The sequence below is a fragment of the Somniosus microcephalus genome, chromosome 12 (assembly GCF_052327205.1).
Source record: "Somniosus microcephalus isolate GS21.2 chromosome 12, FLI_Smic_1.0, whole genome shotgun sequence".
Lineage (NCBI taxonomy): Eukaryota > Metazoa > Chordata > Chondrichthyes > Squaliformes > Somniosidae > Somniosus > Somniosus microcephalus.
In genome coordinates this window covers 6,299,369-6,325,126 of record NC_140998.1, presented here as the reverse complement: position 1 = coordinate 6,325,126, position 25,758 = coordinate 6,299,369, and the positions used below count along the sequence as shown (strand labels likewise).

General features: G+C 50.2%; 1 protein-coding gene across 1 annotated transcript in view; it reads left to right on the top strand.

The window, feature by feature from the left end:
• LOC147108996 (tubulin polyglutamylase TTLL5-like) overlaps positions 1-25,758 on the top strand; it is a 154,142-nt gene that overhangs the window by 44,300 nt on the left and 84,084 nt on the right. Inside the window, exon 3 of the mRNA XM_086004165.1 lies at positions 8,250-8,476. Coding sequence (XP_085860291.1) covers positions 8,250-8,476 — 227 coding nt within the window. The remainder of the gene's footprint in view (positions 1-8,249; positions 8,477-25,758) is intronic.

The following is a 25,758-nucleotide window of genomic DNA, read 5'->3' as shown; positions in this document are numbered from 1 at the left end:
CTACACAGGCTTATATACAGGGGTGGTCACTACTGGTACTGCAGTATACAGGGGCTGCAGAATATAGTTCCTTCTGCGAAGTACATACACTACACCCACCCCTCCCCTGTTCCAAAGACGGTGTCCCCCCTTCCCCGAACCTCTTGCAGAGCATCGGGACGGGCATTGTGCTCTGCAGCAGACCTGTCAGCATTGCATGAAGCAGAGAGAAAGAACTTGCATTTATATAGTGCCTTTCACAACCTCAGGGCATCCCAAAGCTCTTCACAGCCAATGAAGTACTTTAGAAGTGCAGTCACTGTTGTAATGTGGGAAACGTGGCAGCCAATTCGCACACAGCAAGCTCCCACAAACAGCAATGTGATAATAACCAGATAATCTGTTTTAACGATGTTGGTTGAGGGATAAATATTAGCCCAAGGACACCGGGGAGAACTCCCCTGCTATTCTTCAAAATAATGTTGTGGGATCTTTTACGTCCATCTGAGAGGGCAGACGTGGCCTCAGTTTAACATCTCATCCGAAAGACAGCACCTCTGGCAGTGCAGCACTCCCTCAGGACAGATAGTGGGAGGTACCCGCGATGAGATAAGTGCGCAACCGAAACTGCACTTACTGTTACAAATTGGGGGTTGGAAATCAAAAAGAAATCGTCAGGAATTCTGCACTGTCGGATTTTGCGCGCGTGTCTGTTGATTTGACTCTCCGACATCTTGAAACAAAAGCAGTAGGAATGCCTGTGGGGGTTTGGCTTCTGCCCCGGCCTCACTGTTGTTTTTACAGTAGCAGGGTCTGTTTTTACTTCAGCGCTTTACCAGCGTGTCTGACAGAATGTGCTTTGTATCAGGCTCCAGATGCTGTGGTCAGCACATGTCCCGAACATCTGCCCCACTAAAAACAAAATCTTCTTTACAACGTTAAACAGAGTGGCACATCCTGCACCAAGAAAATTCTTTTCCGAAATGAACGCCCTGCCACTATATCGAGATACGAGTATAATTATCTTAGCGCGCACTCGCTTGTCCATGAGCTTGGGTCTGTGGTTTGAGCGACCTCCCCTGTTGCCGCTGTAGCATTGGCTAGCAACACTGCGCACGTTAAACCTGCAGCGTGGGGCTTGAAGCCTTCCTCAGAATCTGCTGTGGCACTTTCACATACCAAGAATGTGCTCAGTTAACCTCAGAGCAGTGTAGACTCATAGAATGTTCAGCATAGAAACAGGCCATTTGGCCCATTGATGTTTTTCTGTACCTTCTCGCTTACTCCCCGCACCCTGTAATATCCCACCCAGTCTAATCCCACTATCCTGCTCACTCCCCAGACCCTTTAATATCCTCCCAGTCTAATCCCACTCTCCTGCTCACTCCCCGGACCCTTTAATATCCTCCCAGTCTAATCCCACTCTCCTGCTCACTCCCCGGACCCTTTAATATCCCACCCAGTCTAATCCCACTCTCCTGCTCACTCCCCATACCCTGTAATATCCCACCCAGCCTAATCCCACTCTCCTGCTCACTCCACATACCCTTTAATATCCCCCAGTCCAATCCCGCTCTCCCGCTCACTCCCCATACCCTTTGATATCCCACCCAGTCTAATCCTACTCTCCCCCTCACTCCCCATACCCTTTAATATCCCACCCAGTCTAATCCTACTCTCCTGCTCACTCCCCATACCCTTTAATATCCCACCCAGTCTAATCCCACTCTCCTGCTCACTCCCCATACCCTTTAATATCCCACCCAGTCTAATCCCACTCTCCTGCTCACTCCCCATACCCTTTAATATCCCACCCAGTCTAATCCCACTCTCCCGCTCACTCCCCATACCCTTTAATATCCCACCCAGTCTAATCCCACTCTCCTGGTCACTCCCCATACCCTTTAATATCCCACCCAGTCTAATCCCAATCTCCCGCTCACTCCCCGTACCATTTACAGTATTATCCCCCCAGTCTAATCCCACTCTCCTGGTCACTCCCTATACCCCTCCATATTTTGCTTTATCAATCAACTCTCTGATTTGCCTTTAAAAGAGTTGAAGGACTCTATAGTTATCTAGTCACCAAGATGCAGTATTGTTCTCCTGAGTGTATAGCTCCAAATTCTGTGGTCCTGTGCCAGCAATGACATGCTGCCAATGTGTGATACATCCACTTAAAGTTAAGTGGCTGCATGTGGGCAGGGAAGTATTCTCTCAACCTTTATAAAAGTTCACAATGAATTTTAAATATTTGTCAGCCTTTGCCAAGGATGTCAAAGAGGTGGGGGGAGGGCGAAGTCCCAGGTGAAAGTGGAGTGAAAGGGCACGCATGGTGGAGGCACCGGGCAGAGTCAGGTGACCTTTCCCAGCAACAAGCCTCCTGTTTGATGGCTGGCAAAGCGGATGTGCTGCTTCACGAGAAAGCCCTCCTGGAGACCCTCCCCAGAGGACTGCAGTGCACGGTGCTGTCCCAGTGCAGCAGCCCAGCTCAATGTGCAGTGCTATTTCAGAAAGGCCAGCGTAATTGCAGACCAGCCACGATCTGATTGAAGGACGGAGCAGGCCCGAGGGTCTGAATCACCTACTCCAGTTCCTATGTTTCCAATTTGGGGTTTTATAAATAAGTGGGTACAGTAGTGTAGTGCTAATGTTACTGGACTAGTTGTCCAAAGGCCTGTACTAAAAATCCAGAGAACGTGAGTTGAAATCACACCATGATAGTTTGAAAATTTAAATTCAGTGTAAAAAATCTGGAAATAAAAATCTGGTGTCAGTAAAAGTAACCATGAAGTTAGATACAGAGTAAATCCCCCTCTACACTCTCACATCAAACACTCCCAGGGCAGGTACAGCACGGGTTAGATACAAGAGTAAAGCTCCCTCTACACTGTCCCATCAAACACTCCCAGGGCAGGTACAGCACGGGTTAGATACAGAGTAAAGCTCCTCCTACACTGTCCCATCAAACACTCCCGGGGCAGGTACAGCACGGGTTAGATAGAGAGTAAAGCTCCCGCTACACTGTCCCATCAAACACTCCCGGGGCAGGTACAGCACGGGTTAGATACAGAGTAAAGCTCCTTGTACACTGTCCCATCAAACACTCCCGGGGCAGGCACAGCACGGGTTAGATACAGAGTAAAGCTCCCTCTACACTGTCCCATCAAACACTCCCAGGGCAGGCACAGCACGGGTTAGATACAGAGTAAAGCTCCCTCTACACTGTCCCATCAAACACTCCCAGGGCAGGTACAGCACCGGGTTAGATACAGAGTAAAGCTGCCTCTACACTGTCCCATCAAACACTCCCAGGGCAGATACAGCACGGGTTAGATACAGAGTAAAGCTCCCTCTACACTGTCCCATCAAACACTCCCAGGGCAGGTACAGCACGGGTTAGATACAGAGTAAAGCTCCCTCTACACTGTCCCATCAAACACTCCCAGGGCAGGTACAGCACGGGTTAGATACAGAGTAAAGCTCCCTCTACACTGTCCCATCAAACACTCCCAGGGCAGGTACAGCACCGGGTTAGATACAGAGTAAAGCTGCCTCTACACTGTCCCATCAAACACTCCCAGGGCAGGTACAGCACGGGTTAGATACAGAGTAAAGCTCCCTCTACACTGTCCCATCAACACTCCCAGGGCAGGTACAGCACGGGTTAGATACAGAGTAAAGCTCCCTCTACACTGTCCCATCAAACACTCCCAGGGCAGGTACAGCACGGGTTAGATACAGAGTAAAGCTGCCTCTACACTGTCCCATCAAACACTCATCAGATAGGCGTTTCTAATAACCCCTAAATGCCTGTCTCTGCCCCTGCAACCCTCGTCCATGCATTTGTCACCTCCAGACTTCACTATTCCAATGCCTCCCATCTTCCACCCACTATAAACATCAGCTCATCCAAAACTCTGCTGCCTCTATTCTATCCCATACCATGTCCCAAACACCCCATCCTTGCTGACCTACATTGGCTCCTCCTAAGCGTCCAATTTAATAATAGCATCCTCATGTTTAAACCCCTTCATGACATGACCCCTCCCTATCTATGTAATCTTCTCCAGCCCTACAACCATCCCCCCCAGTAACTCTCCGCTCCTCCAACTCCAGCCTCTTGTCCATCCACCACTCCCTTTACTCCACCATTGGCGGCCGTGCCTTCAGCTGCCTAGGCACCAAGCTTTTGGTCATTGCTCCTAATATCTCCTTTGTCTGATTATGCTTCTGTGAAGCCCCTTGGGACATTGTTCTGCTTTAAAGGTGATGCACAAATGCAAGTTGTTAAGTCTGTGAATTATTTAGTTAATTAAGACACAGACTAATGAGTAACAATAAAAACAGGTCTTTACTGGTTGGAGGTAGGGACTATACTGAATACAAGATTACTGCACAGTGCTTATATACCGGTGTGTTCACCCCCGGTATTACGTCTACAGCAGCCTGAGAAAGTAGCACATCTCTTAAGGTGGAACAGGCTTAAGCTCTCTTAAGGTGGAACAGGTTACATACACAACACTCCTCCCTTCTTAGCTTTATAGTCATCCCCCCCATTTAACATAACGTAATAACATATATACATATATAACTTCATGTTTAACGTAACATATCACAGATTCAGTCTCTGCGGAAAACAGTTCACAGATTCAATCTCTGTGGTGTAGTCGGTTCACGTTACTCATTCAATAGTCCTTTCATGGATTTAACAGCTTGAACTTCCGAACTGATTTGGCTCCGTTCGGAGGGACCACGTGTGTGATCTGGTAGAGGTGATAATGGTTCAGATGGGTCATCTTCTGTTTTTACTTTTCCTTTTCTGCTTCTTGGAGACTCTCTGGGCTCCATTGTCAGCTGCCACAGCTGCCAGCTGCATGCGCAGTTCCTCCTTCTCTTCCTCCTGTTTCCGTCGTAGAGCCAGCTTCTCCCGATGTTCCGTAGACTTTTGGTGCTCCTCCATGATTTCTGCACTTTGGGAGTCGAAGTTACAAGCTGGGCAGGACAGGACATCGTAATATTCGGTGTCGTCCACCAGGTCATGGTAATATTCGGTGTCGTCCTGAGCTAGACCAGTGAGAGGGTCGTCTATTTCCTCCATACCCAGCTGGACGTTAGCCAGCTCTTGTTCCAAATCCAGGCATCTTTCCTGAAGAGACTTCTTCATGTGTACCTCTGCATCCAGCTTTTTCTGGGCTTTCAGCAAGTCGTTTACTAGTGACCTCATTTGTGATTTTAATACTTCAACTTCCTTTGGAGATTGATTGATCGGACTATGCAATCCCTCTACCGGAGCAGCTGTTTCAGCGGTCTGTTGTTCTACATTGACGTGAGTCAGCGTACTTTTGGCATCCAATGGCTGCTCTGTTGCAGTCGTTTCAGTCTGTGTCGTCACATCAGCCATCTCAATGACTTTTGAGAGCTCCGAACCCTTTTCCTTTGAAGATCGCAGCTCGTGTTCAAGTTTTTCCCATTTCAGAGTCTTGTCCCTCAGCATATGAAGGAGTTGGCTGACCGTTAACTCTTCTGACACCAGATTATGGCACGCACCTTCAGAACCTGAATCAGCTTTGATTCGTTCGGCCTCCTCGCGCAGATGGTTGGTGTGCTCCTGCTCCATTTTCTCCATCAGTTGCTTCTGTTGACTTTCCAGATTCTCCCACTCTGTAACAAAGAACTTTTTTATTTCATTCATCTCTTGCTCAAAACGGCGAATCATTTGTTCTAATTGCTGTTGTAGTTTGAAATGGAGTTGAGTTCGAGCCCAGTGTCCCTCAAGAATGTGCATATCAGTAGACTTGACAGACTCAGAATTCTCTGTTAAACTATGTTGTTGTTGCTCAGTGGAATTCTGTGCTGAAACTTTGTCTTTTGCACATGGGTTGGTCTTACCATCATCAGTTCTAGAGTCTGGGCTGATTATCTGCACCGAGTTCTCACTCTTTATGGCTTTTAGCGAATGCCAGTCCATATTTATGTTTCTAAACCACTCCCGGCCTAGTAGTGGTGGACCTCCCTCCGGTAGCACATATAAGTCCATTATTTGACTTCCTTCGCCCTTGTTGGCCACTGCAACCTTTATTGTCCCGATGGGGTACACTCTCTGCCCCGTGTAGGTTGTCAATATAATCTCCGTATCCTGTAGGGGAATATGTTGGAATAACCTTCTGTAATCTTTCTTATTCATGACCGACAATGCCGATCCAGTGTCCAATTCCATTTTTACTTGGACTCCTTCTATCTGAAGAGTAACCCAAATTGTCTGGAGGTCTGCACCCTTACCAACGTTGAGTACCCTTAAGCTAGCCAGTTCAATACTGCTTAAGCCAGCCAGTTCATTACTGCTAGCGTCTGAATCGGACTCCTGTTCGGCCACCTTGTGTACTTTTGCGTATTTTCCTTGCGGTGACTTCTTGTTGCTGGTCTTCTTCCCTGACCTGCATACTCTAGCTATGTGTCCAAGCCTACCACAAGTTCTACATTCTTGGTTTTTAAACCAACACTGGTTCTGATCATGCGTTGTCTTTCCACAACGGTAACATTTGCCAGAACTCACACCCAATTTGTGTGCACTGAGCTCCGGTGACCGTAGCTGCATTACTGCCGTGCCTCTCGCTGCGGCTTCGTGTGCTGCTGCCATAGTGACCGCCTTCTCAAGCGTCAGCTCATTCTCCTCGAGCAGTCGCTTTTGTGTATCCTGTTTAAATAAACCACACACAAATTTGTCTCGTAGTGCATCTGTCAGTCCCGTTCCAAACTGGCAATATTTCGCTAATTTACGCAATTCCAGCAAATATTCAGCATTGCTTTCATGCTGTAGCTGCCTTCTGTCGTAAAATTTAAATCGTTCCGCTAGCATCAGCGGCGTGGGGTTTAGATGATCTTTCAGGACAGTAACAATCTCATCGAACGTCTTATCCGCTGGTTCATCTGGTGATAACAGGTGTTTCAATTGCCCGTATGTCTTCGCACCCATTAAATTTAATAATGTTAGAGCTTTATCTTGGTCACGAATTTTATTGGCCTTACAATAATTTTTTACTCTTTCAACATATATGGCCCAATCTTCGAGGTCACTATCAAAGGTGCTAATATTCCCGTGTTTAGGCATTGTAGATTTGCAATTTCTCAGATTTTATTTTCTTTACTTGTTATCAAAGATGGCGGCTTCCCGCTCTTGCCGTCGTCCTCCGCCCACAAAATGGCGGTTTTCCCGCGCTTGGCGTCCCCCGACGCCGTCTCCCTTCAGCCCCCGAGTGCGGCCCTTATCTTCGCCGCGATCGCCCGAGTGCGGCCCTTATCAGCGGATGCGATCGATGGCCCGGCTGCGCCTCGCACTTGAAAGCGGCCCGGCCCTTATCAGTGCTTGCGATCGATGGCCCGGCTGCGCCTCGCACTCCAAAGCCCTTATCTGCCGATCGCGATCGATGTGCACCGCGGCTCTCGCGCCTTCAATTTCTGCAGCCGCTGCCCTTTCAGCCCGAGTGCGGCCCTTATCGGTGGTTGCGATCGATGGCCCGGCTGCGCCCCTCACTTGAAAGCGGCCCGGCCCTTATCTGCCGATCGCTATCGCCCTGTACCTCTGTCTTCCCCAGCCCTGTCTTCTACTCTGGTTCACAAGCTGATGGAGGCTTCAGGGTCCTAATGCCTGTCGCTTCCAGTGGGGTGGTGTGGTTTGAAACCTCTCTTCAACCGCCGTGGAATAACTGCCGCAGGGTAAGAACCTGACTCGTCGCCAGTGTTAAGTCTGTGAATTATTTAGTTAATTAAGACACAGACTAATGAGTAGCAATAAAAACAGGTCTTTACTGGTTGGAGGTAGGGACTATACTGAATACAAGATTACTGCACAGTGCTTATATACCGGTGTGTTCACCCCTGGTATTACGTCTACAGCAGCCTGAGAAAGTAGTACATCTCTTAAGGTGGAACAGGCTTAAGCTCTCTTAAGGTGGAACAGGTTACATACACAACACAAGTTGTTGTTGTTATGTGTGTCTACACGTGTATATATTGCTAATGTGTATATATATCTATGTATCTATACATATATATTTTTTAATGTATATGTGTTTGTATGTAACTGTATACATGTGTATATTTATAATATATATATCAGTGTACATCTATACACATGTATATATTGCTAATGTGTATATCTATATGTGTGTATATATTGTCAATGTGTGTGTGTATATATGTAGATATGTATCTGTGTGTATCTATACATGTGTATATTGTTAATGTATATATGTTTCTTGCTATCACAGGCTATCCTTGCAGAGAACCAGTTGCAGGCCATGGACCCCAGCAGGCAATGGTCAGCATCATTTGCAGCAGGGAATCAAACCTCACTGGGCAGCAACTCCTGTGGCCAGTGGCCAGCGAACTGGCAGAAGCTGGAAGCCTCTCGCAGCAGCCCCCAACTCCTCCCGAGACCACCACCGAGTAACAAGCAGGGGATGGCCAGAAAGACAGCCACCCAGAGGGTACCCAGGTAGGAGCCTCAGCACCCACTCTCAACACACTGCCTTCCTTCCACGCCTAACTGTTCTGCCAAGTTAACCGCCTAGTGCTCCTTCGTTGCACTCCCTCTAATGAAGGATATACTTGCCATAGAGGGAGTGCAACAAAGGTTCACCAGACTGGTTCCTGGGATGGGGGGATTGTCCTATGAGGAGAGATTGAGTAGACTAGGACTATATTCTCTAGAGTTTAGAAGAATGAGAGGTGATCTCACTGAAACATACAAAATTCTTACAGGGCTTGACATGGTCGATGCAGGGAGAATGTTTTCCCCTGGCTGGGGAGTCTAGAACCAGGGGTCACAGTCTCAGAATAAGGGGTCAGCAATTTAGGACTGAGATGAGAAGTTTCTTCACTCAGAGGGTGGTGAATCTTTGGAATTCTCTACCCCAGAGGGCTGTGGAGGCTCAGTCGTTGAGTATATTCAAGACAGAGATCGATAGATTTTTGGATATTAAGGGAATCAAGGGATATGGGGATAGTGCAGGAAAGTGGAGTTAAGAAACATAGAAGATAGGAGCAGGAGTAGGCCATTCGGCCCCTCGAGCCTGCTCCGCCATTCAATGAGATCATGGCTGATCATCCAAACTCAGTACCCTGTCCCTGCCTTCTCCCCATATCCCTTGATCCCTTTAGCCTTAAGAAATATATCTAACTCCTTGAATATATTTAATGAATTGGCCTCAACTGCCTTCTGTGGTAGAGAATTCCACAGGTTCACCACTCTCTGGGTGAAGAAATTCCTCCTCATTTCAGTCCTAAATGGCCTACCCCTTATCCTTAGACTGTGACCCCGGGTTCTGGACTCCCCGACCATCGGGAACATCCTTCCTGCATCTAGTCTGTCTAGTGCTGTTAGAATTTTATGGCCTAGAAATTCAGTGGGCTGCGCCACCCGTTAGCGCCTTAAGAGGGCTTTAAGTGGATCGGAAGCCACTGGCCACGCCTCCTGCTAAATTCAGTGGGACGCTAATGGCGGCGCTAGCCGTTAGCGCTGCGCCGCTACCGATGACGTCATCGGTGTGCGCAGCGCCCCGCTGACGCCCCGATCGCGATATTTAGATGCGCCCCCTGCTTTAACGCCGGACGCTATGTGCGACCGGTTCAGGGGGGCCTACCTACGGCGGTAGAGGCGCTAATTAAAGGAGAGGTGCGGGGCGCCCATTTTTGTTGCTGGCCGCCTGCCAGCACCTCTCCGCGCTGCCGTCCCCATCCCCTGAGCCCCCCCACCGCGGAGTGCCAACTGTGCTCCAAGAGCCCGGCACTTCTCCTCGGTGCCGGGCTCTTTTGCCGGCACTCGCGATCCTCGGGGGCCTAGCTGGGCCCAGATCGCGCTGCACAAGGCCCCTCCCCTTTAAGAAGGGGAGGAAGGCCTGCAGTACCGCAGCGCGATGTGCCGCAGCGTGTGGCGCTGCGGCACGTTGCACTGCGATATTCAGTTGCAGTGCCCCAAGAGGGATGCGGGGCGCCTCCAGTAGCGCCGCGCTTCCCTCTGGGGCGCTCCAACTGAATTTCCGGCAGGCCGCCGCGACTGCTTCCGGGGTGCTACTTTTAGCGCCCTGGCTGTTAAATCCGTGAATCTTGATGTATGGTGTCCTTCAATAAATAGACAGAGACTGCAGAGGAACAATCAACAGGTGTTTACTGGATGAAGGTTAACAGTACAGATCCCTACTCAGGGTTTATATACAGGTGTGGTCACTGCCGGTACTACAGTATACAGGAGCTGTCAAAAAGTAGTTCTCCCCTTAAAGGTACATACAGTTGCGAGGTGAGGCCCGATCAGAGCATCGGACCTGTGAGGTGGCAGTGACCGGCAGAGCTTAAAAGCGGCAGCAGTTTCAAATCGGCGGCAGTTGCGAGGTGAGGCCTGATCAGAGCATTGGACCTGTGAGGGGGCAGTGACCAATTCAACAGCAGAGGAGAGAGGTAAAAAGTAATCCAAGTGTGACGTCACCAGGAAGCAGGTAAGTGATTGGTTGGTGAGTATCTCTTTTATTACAAGCTTAAATTCTGCGGTTTATATTTTCTTCGGTCTCTGTGGTGTAGTGGGGACAGTTGGTAAATAAGCACCCTAGAGTATATCTTTAACTGGTGGTATTGAATTAATTTAAATTAATTAAAGGGGTAAGTCATGCCAGGAGAGCCCAGCCCCGTGTTATGCTCCTCTTGCTCTATGTGGGAATTCAGGGACGCTGCCAGTGTCCCTGATGACCACGTGTGCCGGAAATGCATCCAGCTGCAGCTACTAACGGGCCGTATTGAGGCGCTGGAGCTGTGGATGGATGGGTTGTGGAGCATTCACGATGCGGAGAGGGTCGTGGATTACACGTTTGATGAGTTGGTCACGCCGCAGGGTAGGGCTGCACAGGCAGGAGGGAAATGGGTGACCACCAGGCGGAGCAGTAGAAGCAGGCAGGTAGTGCAGGAGACCCCTGTGGCCGTCCCCCTTTTAAACAGGTATACCAATTTGGATACTGTTGAGGGGGATGACTCACCAGAGGAAGGCAGCAGCAGCCAACTTCCTGGCACCGGGGGTGTTGCTGCTGCTCAGGAAGGGAGGAAAAAGAGTCGGAGAGCAATAGTGGTAGGGGATTCTATCGTAAGGGGAACAGATAGACGGCTCTGTGGCCGTAGACGTGACTCCAGGATGGTTTGTTGCCTCCCTGGTGCCAGGGTCAAGGATGTCACTGAACGGCTGCAGGGCTTTCTGAAGGGGGAGGGGGAACAGGCAGAGGTCGTGGTTCACATTGGGACCAATGACATGGGTAGGAAGACGGATGAGGTCCTGCAACAAGAATTTAGGGAGCTAGGTAGCAGATTAAAGAGCAGAACCTCAAAGGTTGTAATCTCTGGATTACTCCCGGTGCCACGTGCTAGTGAGTATAGGAATAGGAGGATAGAGCAGATGAATGCGTGGCTAAAGAGTTGGTGCAGGAGGGAGGGCTTTAGTTTCCTGGATCACTGGGCCTGCTTCTGGGAAAGGTGGGACTTGTACAAGTCGGACGGGTTGCACCTGAACTAGAGCGGGATAAATATCCTTGCGGGGATGTTTGCTAGCACTGTTCGGGGGGGTTTAAACTAAAATGGCAGGGGGTTGGGAACCTGAGCAGGGAGACAGAGGAAAGGAAAACAGGGATAAAAGCAAAAGATAGGAAGGAGAAAAACAAAAGTGGCAGTCAGAGAAATCAACGGTTTAAATCAAACGTGGCCACAGTAAATAATAATTCTAATAGGTCTAAGAGCGTTAAAAAAACAAGCCTGAAGGCTTTGTGTCTTAATGCGAGGAGCATTTGTAATAAGGTGGATGAATTGGCTGCGCAAATAGAGGTAAACGAATACGATTTGGTTGGGATTACAGAAACGTGGCTCAAGGATGGCCAAGACTGGAAACTCAACATCCAGGGGTATTCGATATTCAGGAAAGATAGGCAAAAAGGAAAGGGAGGTGGGGTAGCACTACTAGTTAAAGAAGGGATTAATACAATTGTAATGAAGGATATTAGCTCTGATGATGTGGAATCTGTATGGGTAGAATTGAGAAATACTAAGGGGAAAAAAACATTAGTGGGAGTGGTATATAGACCTCCAAACAGTAAGGTGGAGGTTGGGGATGGCATTAAAAGGGAAATTAAAGAAGCGTGCAATAAGGGGACAGCAGTCATCATGGGTGACTTTAACCTACATATAGATTGGGCCAACCAAATTAGTAACAATACTGTGGAGGAGGAATTCCTGGAGTGTTTACGGGATGGTTTCCTGGACCAATATGTCGAGGAACCAACCAGAGACCAGGCCATCTTAGACTGGGTATTATGCAACGAGAAAGGATTAATTAGCAATCTTGTTGTACGAGGCCCCTTGGGTCGGAGCGATCATAATATGATCGAATTCTTCATTAAGATGGAGAATGAAGTAGTTGACTCAGAGACAAGGGTCCTCAATTTAAATAAAGGAAACTACGATGGTCTGAGGAGCGAGTTGGGCAGGATTGAGTGGGGAATGGCGCTCAAAGGGTTGACGGTGGATAGGCAATGGCAAACATTCAAAGACCGAATGGATGAGCTACAGAATTTGTTCATCCCAGTTTGGCGCAAAAATAAAACAAAAAAGGTGACTCAACTGTGGCTAACAAGGGAAATTAGGGATAGCATAAGATCCAAGGAGAGGACATATAAATTGGCTAGAAAAAGCAATAATCCTAAGGATTGGGAACAGTTTAGGAGTCAACAAAGGAGGACAAAGGGATTGATTAAGAAAGGGAAAATAGAATATGAGAGTAAGCTATCAGGGAACATAAAAACTGACTGTAAAAGCTTTTATAGATATGTGAAGAGAAAAAGATTAGTGAAGTCAAGCGTAGGTCCCTTGCAGTCAGAATCGGGGGAATTTATAATGGGAAACAAGGAAATGGCAGACCAACTAAATGCATACTTTGGTTCTGTCTTCACAAAGGAGGACACAAATAACCTCCCAGAGATGCCGGGGAACATAGGGTCTGATGAAAGCGAGGAACTGAGAGAAATCAGTATTTGTAGGAAAATGGTGTTAGGAAAATTGATGGGACTGAAGGCCGATAAATCCCCAGGGCCTGATGGTCTACATCCCAGGGTACTTAAGGAAGTGGCCCTAGAGATAGTAGATGCACTACTGATCATCTTCCAGAACTCGATAGACTCTGGAACGGTACCCATGGATTGGAGGGTAGCTAATGTTACCCCACTATTCAAAAAAGGTGGTAGAGAAAAAGCGGGGAATTATAGACCGGTAAGCCTGACATCGGTAGTGGGGAAAATGCTAGAGTCTATTATAAAAGATGTAATAGCAGAGCACTTGGAAAGCAGTGACAGGATCGGACAAAGTCAACATGGATTTACAAAAGGTAAATCATGCTTGACTAATCTACTGGAATTTTTTGAGGATGTAACTGGTAAAATAGATAAGGGAGAACCAGTGGATGTGGTGTATTTGGACTTTCAGAAGGCTTTCGATAAGGTCCCACACAAGAGATTAGCGTGCAAAATTAAGACACATGCGATTGGGGGCAAAGTATTGACTTGGATAGAGAACTGGTTGGCGGACAGAAAGCAAAGAGTTGGAATAAACGGGTCGTTTTCCGAGTGGCAGGCAGTGACTAGTGGGGTACCGCAAGGATCGGTCCTAGGACCCCAGCTGTTCACAATATATATTAATGATCTGGATGAGGGAATTGGATGTAATATCTCCAAATTTGCAGACGACACAAAGTTGGGTGGGAGGGTAAGCTGCGAGGAGGATGTCGGGAAAATCCAGTACGATTTGGACAGGTTGGGTGATTGGGCAGAAACATGGCAAATTCACTATAATGTGGATAAATGTGAGGTTATCCACTTTGGTGGCAAAAACAGGAAGGCAGATTATTATTTGAATGGCAATAGATTGGGAGAAGGGGAAGTGCAAAGAGACCTGGGTGTCCTTGTGCACCAGTCGCTGAAGGTAAGCATGCAGGTGCAGCAGGCGGTTAAGAAGGCAAATGGTATGTTGGCCTTCGTAGCAAGAGGGTTCGAGTACAGGAACAAGGATGTCTTGCTACAGTTGTACAGGGCCTTGGTGAGACCGCACCTTGAGTATTGTGTGCAGTTTTGGTCACCATACCTGAGGAAGGACGTTCTTGCCATGGAAGGAGTGCAGCGAAGATTCACCAGGCTGATACCTGGGATGGCAGGAATGACATATGAGGAGAGATTGTGTTGATTGGGCTTATACTCACTGGAGTTTAGAAGATTGAGAGGGCTTCTCATCGAGACCTATAAAATTCTGTCAGGTCTGGACAGACTAGATGCAGGAAGGATGTTTCTGATGGCCGAGGAGTCCAGAACCAGGGGTCATAGTCTAAGGATAAGGGGTAAGCCATTTAGGACTGAAATGAGGAGGAATTTCTTCACCCAGAGAGTGGTGAACCTGTGGAATTCTCTGCCACAGAGGGCGGTGGAGGCCAGTTCATTAAATATATTCAAGAAAGAGTTGGATATGTTTCTTGAGGCTGAAGGGATCAAGGGATATGGGGAAAAGGCGGGGACAGGGTACTGAGTTTGGATGATCAGCCATGATCACATTGAATGGCGGAGCAGGCTCGAAGGGCCGAATGGCCTACTCCTGCTCCTATCTTCTATGTTTCTATGTTACACTACAATTCCTCCCCTTTTAGATTAACAGTACCATAACATTCATTTAACAATTAACACTTTTAACATGCAACATTAACTGAAAATAGTCCATTTATAAATTCAGTCTTTGGGGCGGCTTCCTGATCCTTTCTGGATAGCGCCTTTCCTGAGTGTCTTGCTCTTGGTGCGGAGGCGATTCTGGCCCCCTATCGTCGGTTGGTTCATCAGCTTCCGATGCTCCTGTTTCTGGGGTAGATGCTACCTGTATATCGGGTTCATCACCAGGTACGCGAGACATGGGGTTGATTCGTTCCTGTGACTCTGGGATCTGGTCGACATGGCGTCTCACAATGTTCTCCCCAACAGCCACTGTGTACATTAGTTGTAACGTCCGTGTGTAATTGAGACACGGACTGCAGAAGTTGGTTATAACAGGTGTTTACTGAATGGAGACAAAACTGGAACTACTATACAAAGTTACTGCACAGGCTTATATACAGGGGTGGTCACTACTGGTACTGCAGTATACAGGGGCTGCAGAATATCGTTCCTTCTTCAAGGTACATACACTACATTAGTGGCCCCTGCCGTGTGCATATCGTTCCTGGTTGCCATTTCTCTGTTCGGTAGTCGCGGGCCAAGACTGGTTGCCCTACATTGAAGCTCCTTGTCGGCTTCTCATTGATGTGCTGGAATTGCTTATTCTCAACATCTCTTCGTACATTTGGTCTGAGCAAATCCAGACAAGATCTCAACCTTCGGTTAAAGAACATCGTGGCCGGGGTCTGGTTGGTGACTGCATGTGTCGCATTTCTGTAGGCTAACAGGAAATTGTCCACCTTATGCTGCAGTGGAATGTCGTCATCGCACATGGCCCTTACTGCTTTCTTAAAGGTTTGTACGAACCTCTCAGCCAATCCATTTGTGGCTGGATGATACGGGGCGGATGTGTAATGCTTTACCCCATTCCTCTTCATAAATCTTCGAAACTCCTCGGACACAAACTGTGGTCCGTTATCAGAGCAAATCTGTTCTGGCAAGCCGTTCCTGGCAAATATGGTCCGTAGGACTGCAATAGTTTTCTCCGTGGTGGTGGAGGACATTTTGATCACCTCAGGCCATTTCGAGTGCGCATCCACGGCTATTAAAAACATTGAGTCCATGAATGGACCAGCAAAATCAATATGCACCCATTGCCATGGAGATGAGGGCCACTCCCATGGGTGTAGAGGGGCATGTGGTGGTGCATTTTGGACCTTCTGGCATCCTGAGCAGCTCTTTGTCAGGTCCTCGATTTGCTGATCGATCCCCGGCCACCACACATGAGCCCTAGCAAGGCTTTTCATTTTCACCCCTCCCAGATGGCCTTTGTGAAGCTCATTGAGCACTCTCTCCCTTAACTTGGGTGGAATTACCACTCGGGATCCACACATCAAGGTCCCCTGGCATACTGACAGCTGTTCTCTTCTGGATGAGAATGCTGGCAACAGTGAGTCGCCATGTGTTGGTCATCCCTTCACCGTCAAGTCATATACCCGAGACAGTGTCGGGTCATTTCGGGTCTCCTTCTCTATATCAGCGTTAGTTACAGGCAAGCGTTCAATTATAGTCGAATGAAATATTTTGACAGGGTCCACTGCTGGTGCTTCCTCCACAGTAGGCAGTGGCAGGCGTGATAGCCCATCAGCGTTTCCATGCTGTTTCGTGCCCTTATACTCGATTTCATATTGGTTCGCCCCTAGAAAAAGGGACCATCTTTGTAGCCGTTGCGCAGTCATCACCGGAACGCCCTTCTTTGGATTAAAGATGGAGACAAGTGGTTGGTGGTCCGTCAGCAAGGTGAACTTCTGCCCGTGCAGATAGTGGTTGAACTTTTTCACTCCCCACACTAGACTGAGGGCCTCCCTGTCAATCTGGGCGTAGTTACGCTCGGCTGAGGTTAGTGATCATGACGCAAAGGCTATTGACCTCTCTGAGCCGTCCGAGAATTTGTGCGACAGCACCGCTCCAATGCCATAGGGTGATGCGTCACACGCCAACCGAATTGGTAGTGCTGGGTTGAAATGAGTCAACACCTCTTTTGATGTGATCAGTTCTTTGCTCTTCTGGAAAGCTCGTTTACATTCGTCATTCCACTTCCATGGTACCCCCGTTTGCAGTTGGGTGTTCAGTGGGTGTAGTACGGTAGACAAATTTGGCAAGAACTTATGGCAGTAGTTCACCAGCCCGAGGAACGACCTCAGTTGTGACACATTTTCCGGTGCTGGAGCCTTGACTACTGCCTCAATCTTTTCAGGGGACTTATGTAACCCCTCTTCATCAATAACGTGGCCACAATACGAGATCTGCTTCTGGAAAAACTCGCATTTGTGGCAATTAGCTCGGAGCCCATATTCCTTCAATCTAGTGAGCACCTGTTCCAGGTTGGCGAGGTGATCACTGTCATTTTCGCCCCTGACCAGGATGTCATTCAAATAACACTGGGTCCCTGGAATCCCTTGCAGGACTTGATCCATTGCCCTTTGCCAAAGAGCCAGAGCTGATGCTACCCCGAACACCAGCCGGTTGTATTGGTAGAGACCTTTATGAGTGTTGATCGTGAGATACTGTTTCGAGGCTTCTTCTACCTCCATTTGCAGGTACGCCTGGGCCAGATCAATCTTAGTGAAGCGTTTCCCTCCAGATAGCGAGGCGAAAATATCTTCAATCCGCGGAAACTGATATTGTACCGTGTGAAGGACTGGGTTCACTGTCACCTTAAAGTCCCCACAGATGCGAACTTTCTTTGGTTCCCCAGGCGTATTACTCAATGACCTCTTCATTACAGGAACGATGGGTGTAGCCCACTCGCTCCAGTCCACTTTGGACAGTACTCCTGAACGTTCCAAACCTTCCAGCTCTGCTTCGACGGCTGGGCGGATCGCATAAGGCACCGGTCTGGCCTTAAAAAACTTTAGGCTTGCATTTTCCTCTATTTTGATCGTCGCTGTTATGCCTTTTAGTGTTCCGAGTTCCTCCTGGAACACTTCTTGTGCGTCAGTTAGCATTTTTGACAGTCGTCCAGGTGTGACGTCGTCATCCTTTTTGGCATCTACAGTCAGTGCTTGTATGGAATGCCAATCTAGCTGTATCTTCCGGATCCATTCACGTCCTAGTAGTGGTGGTCCTCCCTCTGGCAATACATATAGGTCCATTTTTGGTGTTTCCTTGCCGTTATATATAACGTTCACCCTTATTTTTCCTTTGGGGTAGACTTTTTGCCCCGTGTACATCTTCAAGACAATCTCTGTATCTCTCAAGGGTATATGTGAGAATAGCCGCTTGTAGTCCCTTCGGTTTATGCCTGTTAGGGCTGATCCTGTGTCCAATTCCATTTTCACTTGGACTCCGGCTATCTTGAGCGTGACCCAGATAGTTTGGTGATCCTCCGTTTTGATCACATTATGTAGTTTCAGACAACCCAGCTCCTTGCTTCCGGAGTCTGTATCCCTTTCCTGTTCGTCCGAACTACTCTCCGTCACCTTATGTACCTTCTTGTACTTCTCCTGTGGAGATTTCTTGCTGCTGGTTTTCTTTTCCGACCTGCAGACTCTTGCTATGTGTCCTACTTTTCCACACTGTCTGCACACTTGGTCCTTGAACCAGCAATCCTTATGGTCGTGTGTTGTTCTGCTGCAGCGATAGCACTTCACTGTTCCGTATGCCATTTCATTTGTGCCATATTCTTGCGGTCTCCGTTGTATCTCAGCCGCGCCCCGTGCTGCTGCTTTGTGTGATACTGCCATGCTGAAAGCCTTGTCCAGCGTAAGATCCTTTTCTGATAGAAGCCGTTTCTGGGTTCCTTCACTTTGAAGCCCACACACGAACTTGTCCCTTAAAGTATCTGCTAGTCCCGTTCCAAACTGGCAGTGTTTCGATAGCTTGCGCAGTTCCGTTAAATACTCAGCATTACTTTCGTCTTTATGCTGGTTCCTTTTGTGAAACTTAAATCTTTTTGCTATCAGCAGCGGTGTGGGGTTTAAGTGGTCCTGGAGGATTGCCACTATGCTTTCAAAATCCTTTTCCACTGGCTTCTCTGGGGTTAGTAGGTTTCGCAGTAAGCCATTCGTTTTTGCACCCATGGAATTCAACAATACCAGTGCTTTCCTGGCATCTGGCACTTCATTCGCCTTGCAGTACACTTCTATGCGTTCTACATATGTCGCCCGATCTTCGACTTCATTGTCGAACGCTGTGACACTGCCACTCTTCGGCATCCCTGGGTGTGGTTAGACTGGCTAAAAATGGCGTCTCCCGTGCCCTCCCTTCTTCTCCACTGGCTCAAAATGGCGTCTCCCGCGCTTTCCTTTCTTCCCGCGCTCTCCCTTCTTCTCCGCTGCGGCTAAAAAAAAAAATGGCGTCTCCCTTCTTCTCCGTGGACGCTGCTCGGCCCTTGAACACTGGCTGCGCTCTGCGTGTTTTCCTGCGCGCCTCTCTCGTTGACGCCGCTCGGTCCTGAACCCCGGCTGCGCCCTGTGCGCTTTACCCTCTGTGGTAAACCACTGTCATACCTGTCTGTGTCTGTATGTGTATTCCACTAGGTACAGGTCTGGACATGCCTCGGCTGACTCCTCCCACTATTCCAGGTATATAAGTGACTACCTCCCAGTCCCTTAGTATTCTGGACGGGTCGACCACTCGAGACAAGACCTTCATTCTTTAGTTAATAAAAGCCTGATTGTTACTCGCTCAACTTCAGTCTTTTGAGTAATTGATGGCGCATCAATTTTATTAACTAAATTTTTTATAATGGAGAAGATCCTCACACCAGCATGCCTGGACCTGGACAGTCGGGAAGCGGACGCTTCCACCAAGTTTGCTCACTGGCTCATGTGCTTCGAGACATTCCTGACTGCCTCCACTGCGGTCGAAACGGATGCGGACAAACTGTCTGTCCTGTTCTCCAAGGTGAACCACCGAGTGTACTCAGTCATCCGGGATGCGACCTCGTACACAGCCGCCCTCCAGCTCCTCAAGACCCAGTACACGCGCCCTGTGAACGAAGTATACGCTAGGCACCTTCTGGGGAGTCGCAAGCAACAACCTGGGGAATCGACTGAGGAATACCTCCAAGCACTGTCCGTGCTTGGCCGGGCCTGTGGGTGTAAGGCGGTAACGCCCACTAAGTACACGGAGGAACTGATCCGGGATGCCTTCGTAGCGGGCCACAGGTCCAACTACACCAGACAGCGACTGCTGGAGCAGAGTGACCTCACCCTCGACAAAGCCTCCGACATCGCACTAACGCTGGACGCAGCCTTCCGGGGCATGGATGCCTACTCCTCTGCACCGTGGACGCCGCGGGGAACGACAACCTGGGACACGGTAGGACAGCCCCATAGCACCGTGCCACCCCAGCCACAGCCCAACAACGGCCCAACTACCGCAGCAGTGTCCCAAAGCCAGACAGCAGTATCCCAAGGCCAGAAATGCTACTTCTGTGGCCAGGCCAAACACCCCAGAGCGCGCTGCCCGGCGAAGAATGCAACCTGCTCGGGCTGCGGGAAAAAGGGACACTACGCCAGCGTCTGCAAGGCCAAAGCCACCCCGAACGCCAGCAGCGCCGCGTGTGGGCCGTGCGAGCCGCCATCTTGGGCCTCCCCAGCCATGTGCGAACCACCGCAGCAGCAGCCATCTTGGACGACTCCAGCCACATGGGAATCATGGGCGCCGCCATCTTGGACACCAGCCGGGACGCAGCAGACCGCCAACCCCCCCCCATCTGATACTCGCAGCGACACACCGACCCCTACGCTGGCCTCTGTGACGCTGGACCAAACGAGACCGCACCAGCTAGCTCGGTCCAAAATGGACGTTAAGGTAAACGGCCATGCAATAAACTGCCTTTTTGACTCCGGGAGCACAGAGAGCTTCATCCACCCCGACACGGTGCGGCGTTGCTCTCTCCCAGTCCTGCCTGCGCACCAGCGGATTTCTATGGCCTCCGAGTCCCAGTCAGCGGACATTGGCGGCTACTGCATGGTGACACTAGTAGTAGACGGGACTGTGTTCAATAATTTTAAACTCCTGGTCCTGCCCGACCTCTGCGCTGCCGTTCTACTGGGGTTGGATTTCCAGTGCCACCTCAAAAGCGTTACGATGGCGTACGGTGGCCCCCTCCCCCCACTCACAGTCCGCAGCCAGCAGCCTCCAAATTGCCTGCCGCGCACTAGATGCAACCTCTCCACACTCAGAGTCCCACCCCCCCCACTGTTTGCTAACCTCACCCCCGACTGTAAGCCCATCGCCACAAAGAGCAGGCGATACAGTGCCGGGGACAGGGTTTTCATCAAAACCGAAGTGGAACGGCTCCTGAAGGAGGGGATTATTGAGGGCAGCTCCAGCCCCTGGCGAGCCCAGGTTGTGGTCGTTAAGACCGGCGAGAAACAACGCCTGGTCATCGACTACAGCCAAACAATAAACCGCTACACCCTGCTGGACGCCTACCCACTCCCCCGCATAGCTGACATGGTCAACCAGATCGCGCAGTACCGCGTCTTTTCGACCATTGACCTGAAATCAGCGTACCACCAGCTCCCCATCAGCCCTGAAGACCGCCAGTATACTGCTTTTGAGGCAAACGGCCGCCTCTATCACTTCCTTAGGGTTCCCTTCGGCGTTACCAACGGGGTCTCCGTCTTCCAAAGGGAGATGGACCGGATGGTCGATCAAAACGAGCTGCAGGCCACTTTCCCTTACCTAGATAATGTGACCATCTGCGGCCATGACTTGCAGGACCATGACGCAAACCTCGAGAAATTCCTCCGCACCGCCCAACTCCTGAACCTGACATATAACAAGGAGAAGTGCATATTCCGCACAGACCGCCTCGCCATCCTTGGCTGTGTTGTAGAACACGGGGTCATCGGTCCCGACCCGGACCGGATGCGTCCCCTTATGGAACTCCCACTGCCCCACTGCCTAAAAGCTCTGAAGAGGTGCCTAGGGTTTTTTTCCTACTACGCTCAGTGGGTCCCCTACTATGCAGACAAAGCCCGTCCGCTGATCAAGTCCACCTCTTTTCCCGTGACGGCAGAGGCCCGCTTAGCCTTCCACCGTATCAAGGAAGACATTGCCAAAGCCACCATGCACGCAGTGGACGAATCCATCCCCTTCCAGGTGGAAAGCGATGCGTCCGACTTCGCTCTGGCCGCCACCCTTAATCAGGCGGGGAGACCTGTGGCATTCTTCTCACGAACCCTCCAGGGCCCGGAGACCAGACACTCCGCGGTCGAGAAGGAGGCCCAGGCTATCGTGGAGGCTGTGCGTCATTGGAGGCACTACCTGGCCGGAAAACGATTTACCCTGCTCACTGACCAGCGTTCAGTTGCTTTTATGTTCAACAACAAGCAGAGGGGCAAAATCAAAAATGACAAGATCTTGAGGTGGAGAATCGAACTTTCCACCTACAATTACGAGATCTTGTACCGGCCTGGGAAGCTCAATGAACCCCCAGATGCCCTATCGCGTGGCACCTGCGCCAGCGCGCAGATCGATAGGCTGAGGGCCCTCCACAATGACCTCTGCCACCCGGGGGTCACCAGGTTCTTCCACTTCATCAAGGCCCGCAACCTGCCTTACTCCATTGAGGAGGTCAGGACCATGACCAAGAACTGCCAAGTCTGCGCTGAGTGCAAACCGCACTTTTATAGACCAGACAGAGCCCACCTGATAAAAGCCACTCGCCCTTTCGAACGCCTGAGCGTCGATTTTAAAGGGCCTCTCCCCTCCTCCGACCGCAATGTGTACTTCCTCAACATCATTGACGAGTACTCCCGGTTCCCGTTCGCTATCCCCTGCCCGGACATGACCAGTGCCACGGTCATTAAATGTCTGAACAGCCTCTTCACCCTGTTCGGTTTCCCCAGCTATATCCATAGCGACCGGGGCTCATCGTTTATGAGCGACGAACTCCGCCAGTACCTGCTCGCTAGGGGTATAGCCACAAGCAGGACCACCAGTTACAACCCCCGGGGGAACGGACAGGTGGAAAGAGAGAATGCAACTGTTTGGAAGGCTGCCCTACTAGCCTTAAAGTCTAGGGGCCTTCCGACCTCCCGCTGGCAGGAGGTGCTCCCCGATGCGCTCCACTCGATTCAGTCACTTCTCTGCACTGCCACCAATGCCACCCCTCACGAGAAAATGTTTGTCTTCCCAAGGAAGTCCACATCGGGGACATCGTTACCGCCATGGCTGACGTCCCCAGGGCCGGTACTACTGAGAAGACACGTGAGGGCCAATAAAACGGACCCCCTGGTCGAGAGGGTCGACCTCCTCCACGCCAACCCCCAGTACGCTTACATTGCGTACCCGGACGGGCGGGAGGACACAGTCTCCATACGAGACCTCGCACCCTCGGGGACCGCTGTAACCCACTACCCATTACCACCCCCCCCCACGACCCGATATCCAACCCCAGCAGCCGGCTCGCCTTGGACCGTCACCCATGAGGACTACACTCCAGGGCCCCAGCCTACACGGGACGCGACGCCGGAAGCTCCACCACCCCTGCCGTCGCCACGTCGATCACAGCGGCAGACAAGACCTCCGGAGAGACTCCAATACACGAACTTTTAAATACACTTCACCCCGCCGGACTCATTTTTAAACAAGGGGTGAATGTGGTAAACCACTGTCATACCTGTCTGTGTCTGTATGTGTATTCCACTAGGTACAGGTCTGGACATGCCTCGGCTGACTCCTCCCACTATTCCAGGTATATAAGTGACTACCTCCCAGTCCCTTAGTATTCTGGACGGGTCGACCACTCGAGACAAGACCTTCATTCTTTAGTTAATAAAAGCCTGATTGTTACTCGCTCAACTTCAGTCTTTTGAGTAATTGATGGCGCATCACCCTCTCTCTCTCTTTTTTTGTCGACGCCGCTCGGTCTTCAACCCTGGCTGCGCCCAATGCGTTTTCCCCTCTCTCGTTGACACCGCTCGGTCTTCAACCCCGGCTGCACCCAGTGCGTTTTCCCCTCTCTCGTTGACGCCGCTCGGTCTTCAACCCCGGCTGCGCCCTGTGCGCTTTACCCTCTCTCTTACCCCGTCGACGCTGCTCGGCCTTTTTCTGTGCCGTCGGTCGGCTCCAGCCGCCGCTGTCCGGGAAGGGTCTGCGCCGTACCTGCTGCCAGCCCGCTGTGCTGGATCGTTGCGACTGGAGAACCAAGCCCAGCTCTCCACAGCCTCCTCTGCGATGTTCAAGTCCTCTCTGGATGGTCGACGCCCGCACTTCTGGACTCGGCCTTCCCCTTTCACTGCTCTCCAGGAGCGAATCCCTGGGAGGTGATGCAGAGTTGCAGGTAGGTTTGAATCCACTCGTCGCCAATGTTAAATCCGTGAATCTTGATGTATGGTGTCCTTCAATAAATAGACAGAGACTGCAGAGGAACAATCAACAGGTGTTTACTGGATGAAGGTTACTCTAAACTAACAGTACAGATCCCTACTCAGGGTTTATATACAGGTGTGGTCACTGCCGGTACTACAGTATACAGGAGCTGTCAAAAAGTAGTTCTCCCCTTAAAGGTACATGCACTACACTGGCGAGCCTGGCGCCCCAAACGGGGATATAGTGAATTTCTAGGCCTATAAGTTTCAATGAGTTCCCCTCTCATTCTTCTAAACTCCAGCGAGTATAAGCCCAATCGACCCAATCTCTCCTCATACGTCATTCCTGCCATCCCAGGTATCAGCCTGGTGAATCTTTGCTGCACTCCCTCCATAGCAAGAACATCCTTCCTCAGGTAAGGCGACCAAAACTGCACACAATACTCAAGGTGCGGTCTCACCAAGGCCCTGTACAACTGCAGCAAGACATCCTTGTTCCTGTACTCGAATCCTCTCGCTATGAAGGCCCACATACCATTTGCCTTCTTAACCGTCTGCTGCACCTGCATGCTTACCTTTAGCGACTGGTACACAAGGACACCCAGGTCTCATTGCACTTCCCCTTCTCCCAATCTATTGCCGTTCAGATAATAATCTGCATTCCTGTTTTTGCCACCAAAGTGGAGAACCTCACATTTATCCACATTATACTGCATCTGCCATGCATCTGCCCAATCACCCAACCTGTCCAAATCATCCTGGAGTTTCTCGGCATCCTCCTCACAGCACACACGCCCACCCAGCTTTGTGTCATCTGCAAACTTGGAGATATTACATCTAGTTCGCTCGTCTAGATCATTAATATATATTGTGAATAGCTGGGGTCCAAGGACTGATCCCTGCGGTACCCCACTAGTCACTGCCTGCCACTCGGAAAAAGACCCGTTTATTCCAACTCTTTGCTTCCTGTCTGCCAACCAGTTCTCTGTCCAAGTCAGTACCTTGCCCCCAATCCCATGTGCTTTAACTTTACACGCTAATCTCTTATGCAGGGCCTTATCGAAAGCCTTCTGAAAGTCCAAATATACCACATCCACTGGTCGAAGATCAGCCATTATCTTATTGAATGGCGGAGCAGGCTCGAAGGGCCGAGTGCCCTACTCCTGCTCCTATTGTAGGGGCTGAGTTCCCAATGTCAGGGTACCCCCTGCGCTCACCTGTCTTTCACAGATCCTCCTATAAAAAGATTGAGGGAGTTAGCTTTTGGATAGCACTTGAGGTGGCATCAGGCAGCTGCATTGCCCCGTTCAATTCTTTGGGTGCCTCTGCCAAGTCCTCCACTTCAATATGGAACATAAGTGCAGGAGGAGGCCATTCAGCCCCTCGAGCCTGTTACACAGGAGCAGGAGGAGGCCATTCAGCCCCTCGAGCCTGTTATGCAGGAACAGGAGGAGGCCATTCAGCCCCTCGAGCCTGTTATACAGGAACAGGAGGAGGCCATTCAGCCCCTCGAGCCTGTTATACAGGAACAGGAGGAGGCCATTCCACCCCTCGAGCCTGTTACACAGGAACAGGAGGAGGCCATTCCACCTCTCGAGCCTGTTACACAGGAACAGGAGGAGGCCATTCCACCCCTCGAGCCTGTTACACAGGAACAGGAGGAGGCCATTCCACCTCTCGAGCCTGTTACACAGGAACAGGAGGAGGCCATTCCACCCCTCGAGCCTGTTACACCG